This window comes from Muscardinus avellanarius, assembly GCF_963383645.1.
Source record: "Muscardinus avellanarius genome assembly, chromosome: 1".
NCBI classification, from domain to species: domain Eukaryota; kingdom Metazoa; phylum Chordata; class Mammalia; order Rodentia; family Gliridae; genus Muscardinus; species Muscardinus avellanarius.
The window spans coordinates 30540357-30553076 of record NC_137786.1 but is presented as its reverse complement, the minus strand read 5'-3'; the positions used below and the strand labels follow the sequence as shown (position 1 = coordinate 30553076).

The following is a 12720-nucleotide window of genomic DNA, read 5'->3' as shown; positions in this document are numbered from 1 at the left end:
CAGTTGAGATCTCTGATGTTCAGTTTTACTACTGTGCATGAGAAATGACAGTAAATCGTCACTTCTGTCAATGTTTAGTTTTGGAAACTATCTGGTTTGGCTTGCTACCTCTGAAAGTCACTTGCCTTTGCCCCTCTGAAAGGCAAAGGTTATCTGTAACACTGAAGATAAACCTAAAACCAGTTACACTGAACATAAATCTTAACCAAAAGGGATGTCTTTATACGGTCTGACTTCTACATGAACATGGACAATTAACCCATTCTAAGAGGATTCACTCAGACATCCAAATGTCTGGTCTGGTGACATCGCAGTACTGAAGAGTCTGAGACAGGAAGATCACAGGAGCCGGCCTCAGCAACTTAGGGAGGCCTTCTCCAACTGAGACCCTGGTCTCAAAATAAAATATAGGTATAGCGCTGGGAGTGTAATTCAGACATGAAACGTCCCTGGGTTCAATCCCTAGTACCACACACTCCAAATAAATGACTGAAAAGGAAGCCTCAGCTACTTAGTGAGGCCCTAGTGAGACACTGTTTCCAAATAAAGAATAGAAAAGATAGGCTGGGGGTATAGCTCAGTAGAATGCACCTGGGCTTAATCACCAGTAACACACACACACACACACACACACACACACACACACACACACACACACACACACAATTAAACCCAAAAATAGTCACAAAAGAAAGTATAATTTCTAACAAAAAATAATTTTTTCAAATTGACATTACCTCACCCTTGGCAAGGATACAAACAAGGTAATGAACACTCAAACCTCTGGTAAGGTACAACTTTCTTTCAGCAAGCAAAAAGCTTTAACATTTAAAATATTTGGAAGCCAAGGGTGGTGGTACAGGCTTGTAATGCCAGTACTTGTGAGGCTGAGACAGGAGGATCTGGGCTCACCGACAACTTCAGCTAGTGAGGTCCTTTGCAACTTGGTGAGACCCTTTTCAAAATAAAAAATAGGGCTGGGGTTGTAGCTTGAAGGTAGAATGTCCCTGCTTCAATCCCCAGTACCACGGACACAAAAATAAAATCTTTGACCCAAGTCACATTTCTAAATAACACAAGGGTTATGCAAAAAGAGGTAAAATATTTACTGGCAAGCACCTTTATCAGCAAAAATACAAAGCCGGGAACTATTCCACAATAGTTAGAATGACCACACTGATCAGATACAGCTATGACACAAAGTAGAACGTTGTGCAGTTAGTATGTATCTTCTTGTAGAAACACATGGGAGCCAGGCGTGGTGGCGCAGGCTTGTAATCCCCACGCTTGGGAGGCAGAGACTGGAGGATCGCGCAGGTTCAAAGCCAGCCAAGCTGGCTTAGGAGACCCTGTTTCCAAAATGAAAATGTAAAAATAGGTCTGGGAGTGTAGCCCCGAGGTAGAAGGGCTTCCAGGAACCCCAGTACCACCAAAAAAAAAAAAAAAAAAAAAAAAACCACCACATGGGAAATGGTCAACATGAAGTTAAGTGAATGACAGAGCAGCACAAGCATGGCTGCGTGTCCTCACATATACACAGTATTTATCTGTCCCTCCCAGAAGCACCTATGACCCATGGTCATAGGAATAATCTTTTTCCTGTACTCATACAGTTCTAGGACCTTAAGCTGAGTGCTCCCACCTTTCCTAAGCAGTTCTTCCATGAGGTGAGTAATTCAAATGTTCTAGTACTCTGCCTTTTGTTTTTTACTATTAGTTTTTAAAATAAGCAATCTATACCCAATCCTTCTAAATAATTTACAAGATGTTTTCGAAATGGGCATTAACACATTTGATTCTCAAAAACCTAAACATTTTAACAAACTTTCTTTTCAGAGGACAAAAAGATCACAGGTTGACTTTTTCAAGGTCTCCTTTACTGGTGACTCTGTAAGTCAAAACTCAGTAAGGTGCTTTCCTTTAACCAAACTATCCCTACTTTACCATCCACAAACTAGCTCTTAAAGTACATAATGAATGCCTTTATTAACAAGAACCCCATAAATCTATCTGAATTTCAGATTTGCTAATCCAAAAATTCTAATCCAATACAGCAGTCCCAAAGCCTTAAGTGTGATAAGTTTTCAGTAATACCAAACAAGAAAAATTAACAGGGAGGTTCTGGTTATATTTTATTTAGGAAAAGATAAACAATTTTAATTGTTTCTCTTAAATGGCACACTAATTAGAATAAGGTAGTCCTGAAAAATAAAAGTATTTACACACTGAATACAAAATAAATATACAGTAACTGGAAAACACAGTTATTCATTGATTCATTTTGCACTCCTAGTGTTCAGCTTCTGTTTCATTTTTCTTTGCCTTTTGTAAATCTTTTTCTTTCTTGCCTTCAAATCGACTTTTGGCTCTGGTTTTACCCACTGTATTTCAATTGGTTTCTCTTCAGCTGGCGTAACAAAAACATCTTCAGTGGGATCGTGTGCAAGAAGAGTCTTCGGTTCTTTCCTTTTCAGTTTCTGCACATCTTTCACTTGCTGTTTCTCTCTATATTTTGCAGCTGTGATGGATCTTATGATACGCCGATGCTAAGAACAATAAAGGTTACATACTCTTGGATTAATATAAAGCAAAGATATTCACTTATGAACCCGACGTCCCTTCACCCAAAGTCATTAAATAAGGTAGTAATTTGTAGATATTTATAAAGCAAAAAACAAATTCTGATGCACAGGTGACAGAACAGTAATTACTTCAAGAAAATAAGTTGGCCCCAAAGCTCTGGTACATGGAAAACCACTAAACAACAAAAGCAGCTTACCATGTTTGGTGACTGGTAGTGAGGATTTTCATACAAAGTTGGTCCTCCAAAACTTCCTTGAAATATCTTTATGAGATTTAAGACAAAACGAGGACCTATTTCTACAAGAGCAGCATCTTCTTCTATAATCTTTAATAAAAGAGGAAATATTTGTTTAGGTTTGGATATACTATTCCTAATCTGACTATAACTTTGTTACAGATATACTAAAAAAAACTGATAAGATTAAAGATGTAAGTGGGGAAATTTTGACAAGAGCTAAATCACCAATACTTTCTGAAACCCACTGCTATTCACAGGAAGTTGTCATAGAAAAAATGTTTTTGTTCAGTATGATCTTTTAAAATTGAGTAATATGAATTAGGTTTGTCTTACGTCAAATTTGGTCTATGCACTATGCTATCTGAAGTTTTGTTCTTGCTGTTGTTATCCACTTCTCCATTTTTCTAGTTTTCCTGCCAAACTCCTGCTTCAGGATTTCTAGAATCAGCTCTTTTCCTGAATGAGTCAGAGTATGACTCATCTAATATTTCTAATTGAATGCCTTTTCCAGGAGTTCTGTTTTCCTAAGTCTTAACCAACTCCCTCAAGTCCCTCCCCAGGATCACAACCTTTTAGAGAGAAACATTTTAGTGTATCCTTTATAGTACATAGCATAAATTTGAAACCCAACTTTTCCATCAGTTTTTAACTTTTTCCTTTTTATAAGATGATATATACAGTGGATTAGTAGGAACATATGTTCCATGTCAACTATCCTATGAGATAGCAGTTATTTGCAGCAAACTTCTAAAGGGAAAATAAAACCATCTAAGAAAGGAATTACATATATATATAAATTGGTGTTATTATATATATTACTTATATATATATATATGTGTGTGCATACATGGATATGCATGTGTATATGTATGGGATGAAATCCAGGGGCTTTCTACTTCTGACCTACACTCCTGGCTCTTTGTAGTTTGAAACAGGGTCTCCTCGAAGTTGCTGAGGCTCACCTCAAATGTGCAATTCTCCTGTTTTGTCCTCCCAAGTTCTTGGATTTAAGGTGTGTGCCACCATACCTGATTTGTATTTTCCATGTCTAAAAGCATGACCAACATTAAAGTAAAGCTAACCTGAAAGTTCCGAAACCATATTCTATTGTCCAGAATGGTGAAAGTAAACACATGGTCCACAAATGGTTGGCTTTTGGGATGATACCTCGGTGTACTAAAAATCTAGTAACCAAAAAAAAAAAAAAAAACACATGTTAGTTCCTCATTATAAGGCATTATCATGTATGTTTTTGATAGCTAAGTTAAAGTCCAAAGGAAGATAATCATTTATGTCATTTTAAAATACTGTATTACTTAAGACTTTCTAGAAAAGATATTTACCTGAATTAAGAGTTCTTTTAATAATGCATAATGTGGCAATTCATCAAAAGTCTATAAAAATAAAATGCACGTATTATTTGACCACAGTAGGATCTTCGTTTTAAATTGTTACTTTTAATTTTATTTTAAATAAAGAAATTACATTTACAACCAAAGCTATTGAAAAATTGCTATTCAGAGTAAGAAAATTTGACCTCATACAACAAATAAGAAACTTACCGGATCAAAAGACAAAAGGGGCCGAGAACCTTTCAAACAGTTTCCAGTCATCTTTAGTTCAGCTAGGGTATGAACTAGAAGAATTAAAACAAAAACAAAAGTAGTCATAACTTTGGCACAATTATTCCAAAAGATTTTTATTTTTTTCATGAAAATATTGAAAAATGATCCAACTTACTATTTTGAACAAGGAATTTTGCAGATGGACCATGAGGTGAATTTGAAAGCCTAAAATAAAAGTTTTTTCAGCTAATTAAACATAGTAAATGTTTGCCCCTTATGTGAAATAAAAAAGACATAATATATGCAAAATATTCTTTTTTTTGCTGAATGGGAGATCGAACCCAAGGGCATTCTACCTCTGAGCTACACACCTAGCCCCATTTTTTATTCTTTATTTTGAAACAGGGTCTAAGTTGCGGAGGGCCTCACTAAGTAGCTGAGGTTGGCGGAGAACCTAAGATCCTCCTGTTTCAGCCTCAAAAGTACTAGGACTACAAGCATGCTCCACCACACCTGACTATAATTTATATCTTAGTGGCTTCAAAATTTGTGAAATCAAATGCGTCTGCTCCATTCTATCCCCTTTTACAATAAAACTCTAAAATCAGTCTATTACAAAAAAGGTAGAAAAAAATAAATCCAATCAAACAAGTTCGATTCTTTTTTTTTTTTTTTTGCAGTATTAGGGACTGAACCCAGGGGCATTGTACCTGAGCTACACCCCCCACCCCAAGCTTAAAATTTTTCTTTATTTTGAAACAATGTCTCATTACATTGTAGAAGGCCTAAGTAGCTGAGGCTGGCCAAGAACCTGGGATCCTCTTATCTCAGCCTCCCAAGAACTGGGATTACAAATGTGCACCATTAGGTCTGGCTTTAATCCAAATTTTAATACTTTCTCTTACCACATATAGAGATCTTGTTTTTTCTTAGCTTCAAAATAGATGCATTTATTGCAGTTTTTCATCTCACAGACCTAAATGAAGTAAATTGCAGAAAAATGAAGACAATACAAATAAGAATGCAATCAACGCAATGAATACATATATTTCTCAAAATACATTTAAGCAAGTTAGTAAGCCACAACGGTCTACACCCAAGCAAATTTAATTGCAGAAACATTTAGTTCCTCTCAGGTATGCTATTCAAGGTCAACCAGGTGCTTGAGCAACTTTTTGGTGGAAGTTACCCATCCTTCTCTTTTTTTGGCCAAGTACTATAAACCAGTTGGTCTCACTTCTGATTAGTGGCACCGCCTCTGATCAGTCTCATGTACAAACTACAAAGACTGAAAATAAACACCCTAGAAAGAAGTTATAACACAACCAAACTCACCAATCTGACAAAAATACAGTCCTTACAGAACCAAAGATATGCTTTTATAGTGGTTACTTTGATTTCCAACTTTTCGAACTTTTTTACTTTCTTTTTACAAAATTAAAGTTTTCTTCAGTTACATTTATTTAACATTTCTGGTGATCTAGTTCTGCAAAATCTCTAAGGGATTTGTGAAAAACGTATCTATACAAAAACCTACTTCAAGTTGAATGTTTCACCTATGGCAAAGTCCTAAAAGGTTTACAAAGTCACCCTTAAAAATATACAAAACATCGCAAGAGTAAACTCTTGTTATGGTAAAAATATTCACAAATTCAAACTATCTAATATAGTATTCATAAAAAAATAGTAGGTATAATGCTTTTGGTTCTTACTGGTTTTAGAATAAACAGAACAATGTGAAATTTGTGCCACTTGTGGGCCTTTATACTTAACGTTTTTCTCTACCTAGAATAATACTCTTCCAACTACTATTTCTCCTGAAGTCTCTAATAAAATATGTATTAAATTGAACACCATCCCTTCAGAAAGGCCTTCCCAGTCCCACTCACTTGTCCAAGTCACACGCTGCTCCATCCCGCCCATCTTTCCTTGAAATTATAACTCTTATTCATTGCCCATCTCCCTCATTAGAATGAAAACTCCAGGACAATGGGGCATTGTTCTGGTAAACACGAGTTCCATAGCACACAGAATAATGCCACATTATAGCAGAGGTTCAAAAGTCTGTGCTAATTGGACAAAAGAAGCTTTCAATAGTGAGAGATTTATCTTAAAACAATTGCTTTGAAATTCCTAATTTAAAATACAGATGTGGTATCTTTAACAATATTTTGAAAATATGACCTACTACTAGTTGGTAATACCCAAGAACACATTTCACATGCATCCAATGTGGATTTCCTATAAGCATTTAATGGCCTTTTATGCCTTATTATATGCATTTTGGTTGTTAATTTTTATGAATACATACTGTGAACTTTGCATAACACTAGACATTATGGAAGAAAATGAGATTATCTTTGTCTTCAGGAAATTTCAATATACTTGTGGAGACAAGACAATTTAGAAATAAATAATGTAAGTTGGAACACTACATTGTGAGATAGAACTATAAAACTTTAAATATTCACATAACAGGTTATTGGATAGTTAATAAAGTATCTACATACTTCCCACAAAACAATTTAAGTCACCAAATAACTGACTTATTATTCAAGTGAATAATAGTTATTATTTACTGTTTCTAAAATATTTTACTATAATTTCTAAAATTACCTCATTAATCACAAATAATTTGTCTTTACGATCCATTTTAGTATCTATAAAAAGAAAGAAGTAAATAAGAGTCCAAAGTAACATCAATCGAATCACATACTTAGTTAATAATAACTTCAACTGTTTTTATACTGTTGAGTTTAGAGGAGATTTTTATAATTTTCAAAATGATTTGCCCAGCCGGGTGTGGTGGCGCATGCTTGTAGTCCCCACACTTGGGAGGCCAAGACAGGAGTTCGAAGAGACCTGTTTCCAAATAAATACATCTGGGAGTGTAGCCCGTAGAGGTAGAAGGGTTTCCAGGTACCCCAGTACCACCAAGAAAAAAGAAAAAAAATGCCCCAAAATATCCAAATCCCGATTGGTTTCTTGTAAAGTATAAAAAAATGAAAATTATTGTTTAAGCAGTATTTTTCAGACTCTAGGTCCCTCTGTACCTGCGGATTGGTTATAGGACTCCCAAGGATACCCAAATCTACAGATCCTCAAATCTTATGTACATCCTCTTTTATGTTTTAAATAATCCTAATACAATGTAAACACTACATAAATAGTTGTCATACTATAATCATAAAACAATGACAAAAGCCTGTACATATTTAAGTACAGCTTTATCCTGATAATTTCAATCTGTAATTGGTCAAATCCGCAGATATGGAATCTATGGAAACAGAAGGCTGCATTCTATGTCCCCCTTTCAAAAAATGGAAACATTCTTACAAGCTAAAGTTTATGTTCAAAGAACACAGTTTAAGAAAACATTCACTTAAGGACCCAAGATTTTAAAAATCAAAAAAAATCTTTTAATCTGAATCATACTAGTCACAGAAAACAAATTTTAAAACTTGGTTTCAAACTATTATAGAAAACACATAATTTAAAATATCATGGAGTGGGCATGGCGGTGCATGCTTGTAATCCCCGCGCTTGGGAGGCTGAGACAGGAGGATCGCACAGGTTCTAAGCCAGCCTCAGCTACTTAGTGAGGCTCTCAGAAACTTAATGAAAACCTGTTTCCAAATAAAATATAAAATAGGTCTGGGAGTATAGCCTAGAGGTTGAAAGCCTGTTTTCCATTCCCAGTACTACCAAAACAAAACAAACAAAAAAACCCACAAACAAAAAAACTCTTGTTAGTTTCAAAGATCTAATGATATTATAGCTAGCCCCAGTTTGAGAAGTACTTGTATAAAGAACCAAGTTATTACTTAGAATTAAAAACAAAAGCACCCCCAATATAGGCACAAAACAGGCCCATAATGGTACTGACAAAGGCCTAATCTCAACACTGGCATTCTTTGCTAGCCTTTAAGAAACCCCTTTGTGTGGAGTGCGGTGGGGCACACTTGTAATACCAGTTGTAAGAGGCTGAGACAGGAGACTCTGTCCAATATAAAATTTAAAAAGGGTTGAGGATGGAGCTCAGAGGTAGAGGAAGAACACTCCTGGGTTAGAGCTCTAATAGTGCAAGTAAGTAAATAGCCCATTGTTAAAAAATAACATGCCATTCAGAAATATGTTGAGCTCAGTTTAAAGGTGTTTTAGAGGTGCCCAACCTATTTTAATTTTTACTTTAAACAGGGTCTAAGTTGGTGAGGACCTTGTTAAGCTGCTGAGGCTGGCCTTGAACCGTGATCCTCCTCTCAGCCTCCCAAGTAGTAAGATGACAGGTGTGTGCCACCTTGCTCAGCTCCATTAATTTTTTTATGAATGTGCGGTACTGGGGATTGAACCCAGGGTAATTCTATCTCCTAGCTACACCCCGATTTTTTATTCTTTGAAACAAGGTCTAAGTTGAGAAGACCCTCACTAAATAGTTGAGGCTGGCCACAAACCCGGATCCTCCTGTATCAGCCTCCAAGGACCCAGATTACAAGTGTGCACACCGTGCCCAACTTAGCTCCATTAATTTTTTTTTTTTTTTTTTCTTGGTGGTACTGGGGTTTCTGGAAACCCTTCTACCTCTGGGCTACACTCCCAGACCTATTTTTTATATTTTTTAATTTGGGAACAGGGTCTCTTAAGCCAGTAAGGCTGGCTTCAAACCAGGCCAATCCTCCTGTCTCCGCCTCCCAAGCGCAGGAATTACAAGCGTGCGCCACCATGCCCAGCTAATTTTTTAATAAAATCTTTTTAAAAGCTCAGAAAGGACCCAGAAACAGTGGTACAGGGCTGTAATCCCAGTACTTCAGAGGTTCAGACAGAAGGATCACAGGTTTGAAGAGAGCCTCAACAAGTAGATTCTCATCAACCCAGCTAGCCCCTGTTTTAAAATAAAAAATACTTTAAAATAGGGCAAAGGGTGTAGGTCGGAGGTAGAATGTCCCTTAGTTCAGTCCCTAGGACCACATTAAAAAACAACACACACATACACACACCCCTCGAGACTACTCGGCAATCCACAGTTAGATGGGAAAGCTATTTCAATTCAGATGACCTCTGAAAGCTTTAAAGCAAGTTTGGATTTTTAGGAAGTTTTTCAACAATACTAGATGTCTGCTTAGGAAAATAAAGAAAATGTCCAATGATTTCTGTAAAAGACTTCTTATAAAATATTAACTTAATAAGTGTACTTAATAAACTCTTACAGTATGGTGTTTCTTTACCTAATTTGATTGAACAAATGAATATAAAAATTGGCAACTTTATAAAAATAACTTTCTAAAGTACATGATATATAAAAGTACCTGCTTTAGAATGAGGCATCAACATTCTCAAGTCCTGCATCAAATGTCTTGTTCTGAAGTTTATTCCTCTAGAAGAAAAGATGAGGATCCGTTCCTTATTTTTCCACTTGCCCTAAAGAAAAGTAAAACATTAAAATATTTAAAAATCTCATACTGAGCTGGGCGTGGTGGTGCATGCTTGTAATCCCAGTACTTTGGGAGGCTGAGACAGGAGGATCACACAGATTCAGAGCCAGCCTTACCTACTTAGTTAGGCTCTCAGCAACTTAGTGAGACCCTGTTTCCAAATAAAATATAAAATAGGTTTGGGAGTATAGCCCAGAGGTAGAAAGCCCCTGGGTCCCATCCCCAGTAGAACAAAAAACAAAACAACTCATACTGAATCTGCTTTTTTTTTTTAAAGACAGTTTTAAAAGTTTCCAGAATCAGGCAAGCTGATAAATGCCTGTAGCCTCAGCTACTGAGGCTCAAAGAGAAGGATCATTTGAGCCCAAGAGTTTAATGCCTAATGCCTGGGCAACACAGTAAGACTCTATTTCAAGGAAAGCGAGAGCAAGCGAGCTCCCAGGTAGTAAGTCAAACTCAATCTCAGTAACGTTAAAAGAGCATATCTGCCACCCAGAAGTGCCTTCTTTGGTTTCCTTCATTTTCTGTCTTTCATCTTCATCCTTTTCAATTCCTTCTCCTTAAAGATTCTTACTTAGGCCTTTTTTGTTTTCTCCATTACCACAGCTTTCACTGTCAACTCTAACCCTAATATTCCAAATATTTGACTAATGCCTCAACTCGACTCTGTAATACTAAAAAACTACCCTACGCTTTATACGTGGTAAATTTCCTGTTTCTTTTCTTCATGTTGTCACCATCATTTCAGTCTCCCAAGCTTTGACTTTATTCTCTTATTTGCCCTTATTCTCTTATGTCATAAGCACTACTAAATGCTACTAGTTTCTCTTGGCAACAATTCTTAACTCTTTTTATTCACACTGTCCTTACTTATGTTCTTGTAACCTTGTATCAGCTGCAAACCTCCTTAAGGGCCAGCTCAGACACTAGATCCTCAAGAGAGGGCAGATGAGTAGCACTTTCATCTTTTAAAAGCACTGTTGAGATCAGTCTTACCTCCTAGGGATTTCCAAAGTTTAAAATGATATAGCTTTAATGTTGAATTTTAAAAACCCGATCTCACTTTTTATATCACTATTGCCCAATATCAACCATATACTTAAATCAATCTGACCCTACTTTTAGATTTTCTCCACTTCAATTCCTTTCACTAGCCTTCTTCCCCCTTGGATTGTTCCCTCTCATTTTTTGGACATCAAAATTCTACCCTTTATGATTAAACTGGACACCTAGATTCCTCATGACTCCTTATTACCCTAAGATAAAAGTAAACTCTCTCACCTGTTTCATAGTATATATTAGTATAACTTAAGGTTACAGCTCCCATATTTCTTTTCAGCTCCACAAGGGAAAAGAGCACAAACTTTTACTGGAAATCTGCTATATGTCTAGCTTGTTTTTCACAAAAAGTATTTTTATTCTTTAAATGAGCAGATGAGAAAAGAGCATGTGCCGCCATTTAACAGGAGGGCTATAATTTACACTCTAAGGTTAATTTCTCAAAGCTCACAGTGCTAGAGTACTATGTTTTAGGTGTGGAGAACACAAAAATAAACCTAGGGCAGTCCTTGTCTTCACAATATTCCACCTTGCGTTAAGGGCTTTTCAGTTGTGAAAGCGAATTTCCAACAACTTGTGCTCACCTCCTTATGAATAAAGCCCATGCATTTTCATGAATCCTTAAATTTCTTCTAAATGCCAACATTTCAATAGGTCACTTTCTAGGCACCTTTGCAATATCAAAACCAGAGGAAGCCTGGTATAGTGCTTCCTCTACTATGGACGGATATGTGGCTACCAATCACTGAAAGAGCTATATTCAATAATAAGAACTAACTAAAGAAAAGCACCTTTCCTCCCCTGCAAAAACCCCGAAATAACTGGAAGAAAGAACACCAGAGCGGAGTGCCCCCTAGATGGCTTCCCTGTGAGCTGGGTAAGGGCTCTACAGACTAGGCCTCCAGCAAGGTGGCCACGTGCACGAGGATGTGATGGGAAAACGGTGCCCAGTTAACCCTGGAGGACTGCTAAGATCCTGCTACCCCAACACCTCAGGTATTCTGAAGTTGAGGGCTGTAGCAGGGTAGGCAGCCCCCCCCCCAAAAAAAAGACACCTGGGGCCGCCGCAGGTGTGCCCCGGGGCAGCCTTTCTACCTTGCAAACGGGCCCTGGTATGCGGTCCCTGTCTTCTTCTTCCACCTCTTCTGCCACGACGGGCGGCTTAGCTGGCGGCCTGGCATCTTTTTCTTTTCTTTTTGGCTTCTTCGCCGGAACGGCCGAAACCCCACGCCGCTTCCTCTTGGTTGCCGCCATCTTGCCTCGACGCCGCCGCTCTGGGCGGAACTTCCGGCCCGGCCCCCTCCTCCTTCCGGTCTCTATGGTAGAACAGGCTGGACTCGGCGGTCCTCCTTCAGCTCTATGGTCCCTTCTTCCGGTCTGTTCGGACGGCGCCCTCGCCTCTCTAGGCCTCCGCCAGCTCTGTGGTAACGGTGCCCCAGGCGCTCGGGGTTCTGAAAAGAGTGGCGGGAACCGCTCCTCCGAGCGCCGAGGTTGGGTTTCCGCGCCCTGGGCTCCCTTCTCCAGTGCGAGGCCGCCATTCCGCGGGCGGGCGGGCTGGGGAACGGGCGGCTGGGGCTCGGGCCGCCGGCGCCGTCGGAGGGCGGCTCTGAGCCGGCTCCAAGGAGATGGTGCCCCGTTTGACGCGGCCCCAGCTGGAACTGTTGTTTCATTTGTGTATCTTCGTCGTTTGCAACTTTTTGTGCATCACTCTCCCCATAACCGAAGACGAGGCATCCGTCGCTCTGAAGTTCCATTCCCCCCATAGTTAGGGTGGGTGGCGAGGCGGGGCGGTCGACTCCAGCCCCTCTCGGCGTCCGGTCCCCGGTGCGCTCGGCGGGCCGGGGTG

The 12720-nt window shown here is 38.6% G+C and overlaps 1 protein-coding gene across 1 annotated transcript; it reads right to left on the bottom strand.

The window, feature by feature from the left end:
• Nucleotides 1-2276: 2276 nt before the first annotated feature.
• Nucleotides 2277-12128, bottom strand: BRIX1 (biogenesis of ribosomes BRX1; the record flags this gene model as incomplete). Its single annotated transcript, XM_080718755.1, has 10 exons — nucleotides 2277-2546; nucleotides 2780-2908; nucleotides 3904-4005; nucleotides 4165-4215; nucleotides 4384-4457; nucleotides 4562-4611; nucleotides 5292-5362; nucleotides 7003-7046; nucleotides 9690-9801; nucleotides 11970-12128. The coding sequence occupies 10 exons, from the start codon at nucleotides 12126-12128 to the stop codon at nucleotides 2277-2279; spliced, it is 1062 nt and encodes a 353-aa protein (XP_080574881.1).
• Between the last annotated feature and the right edge of the window lie 592 nt (nucleotides 12129-12720).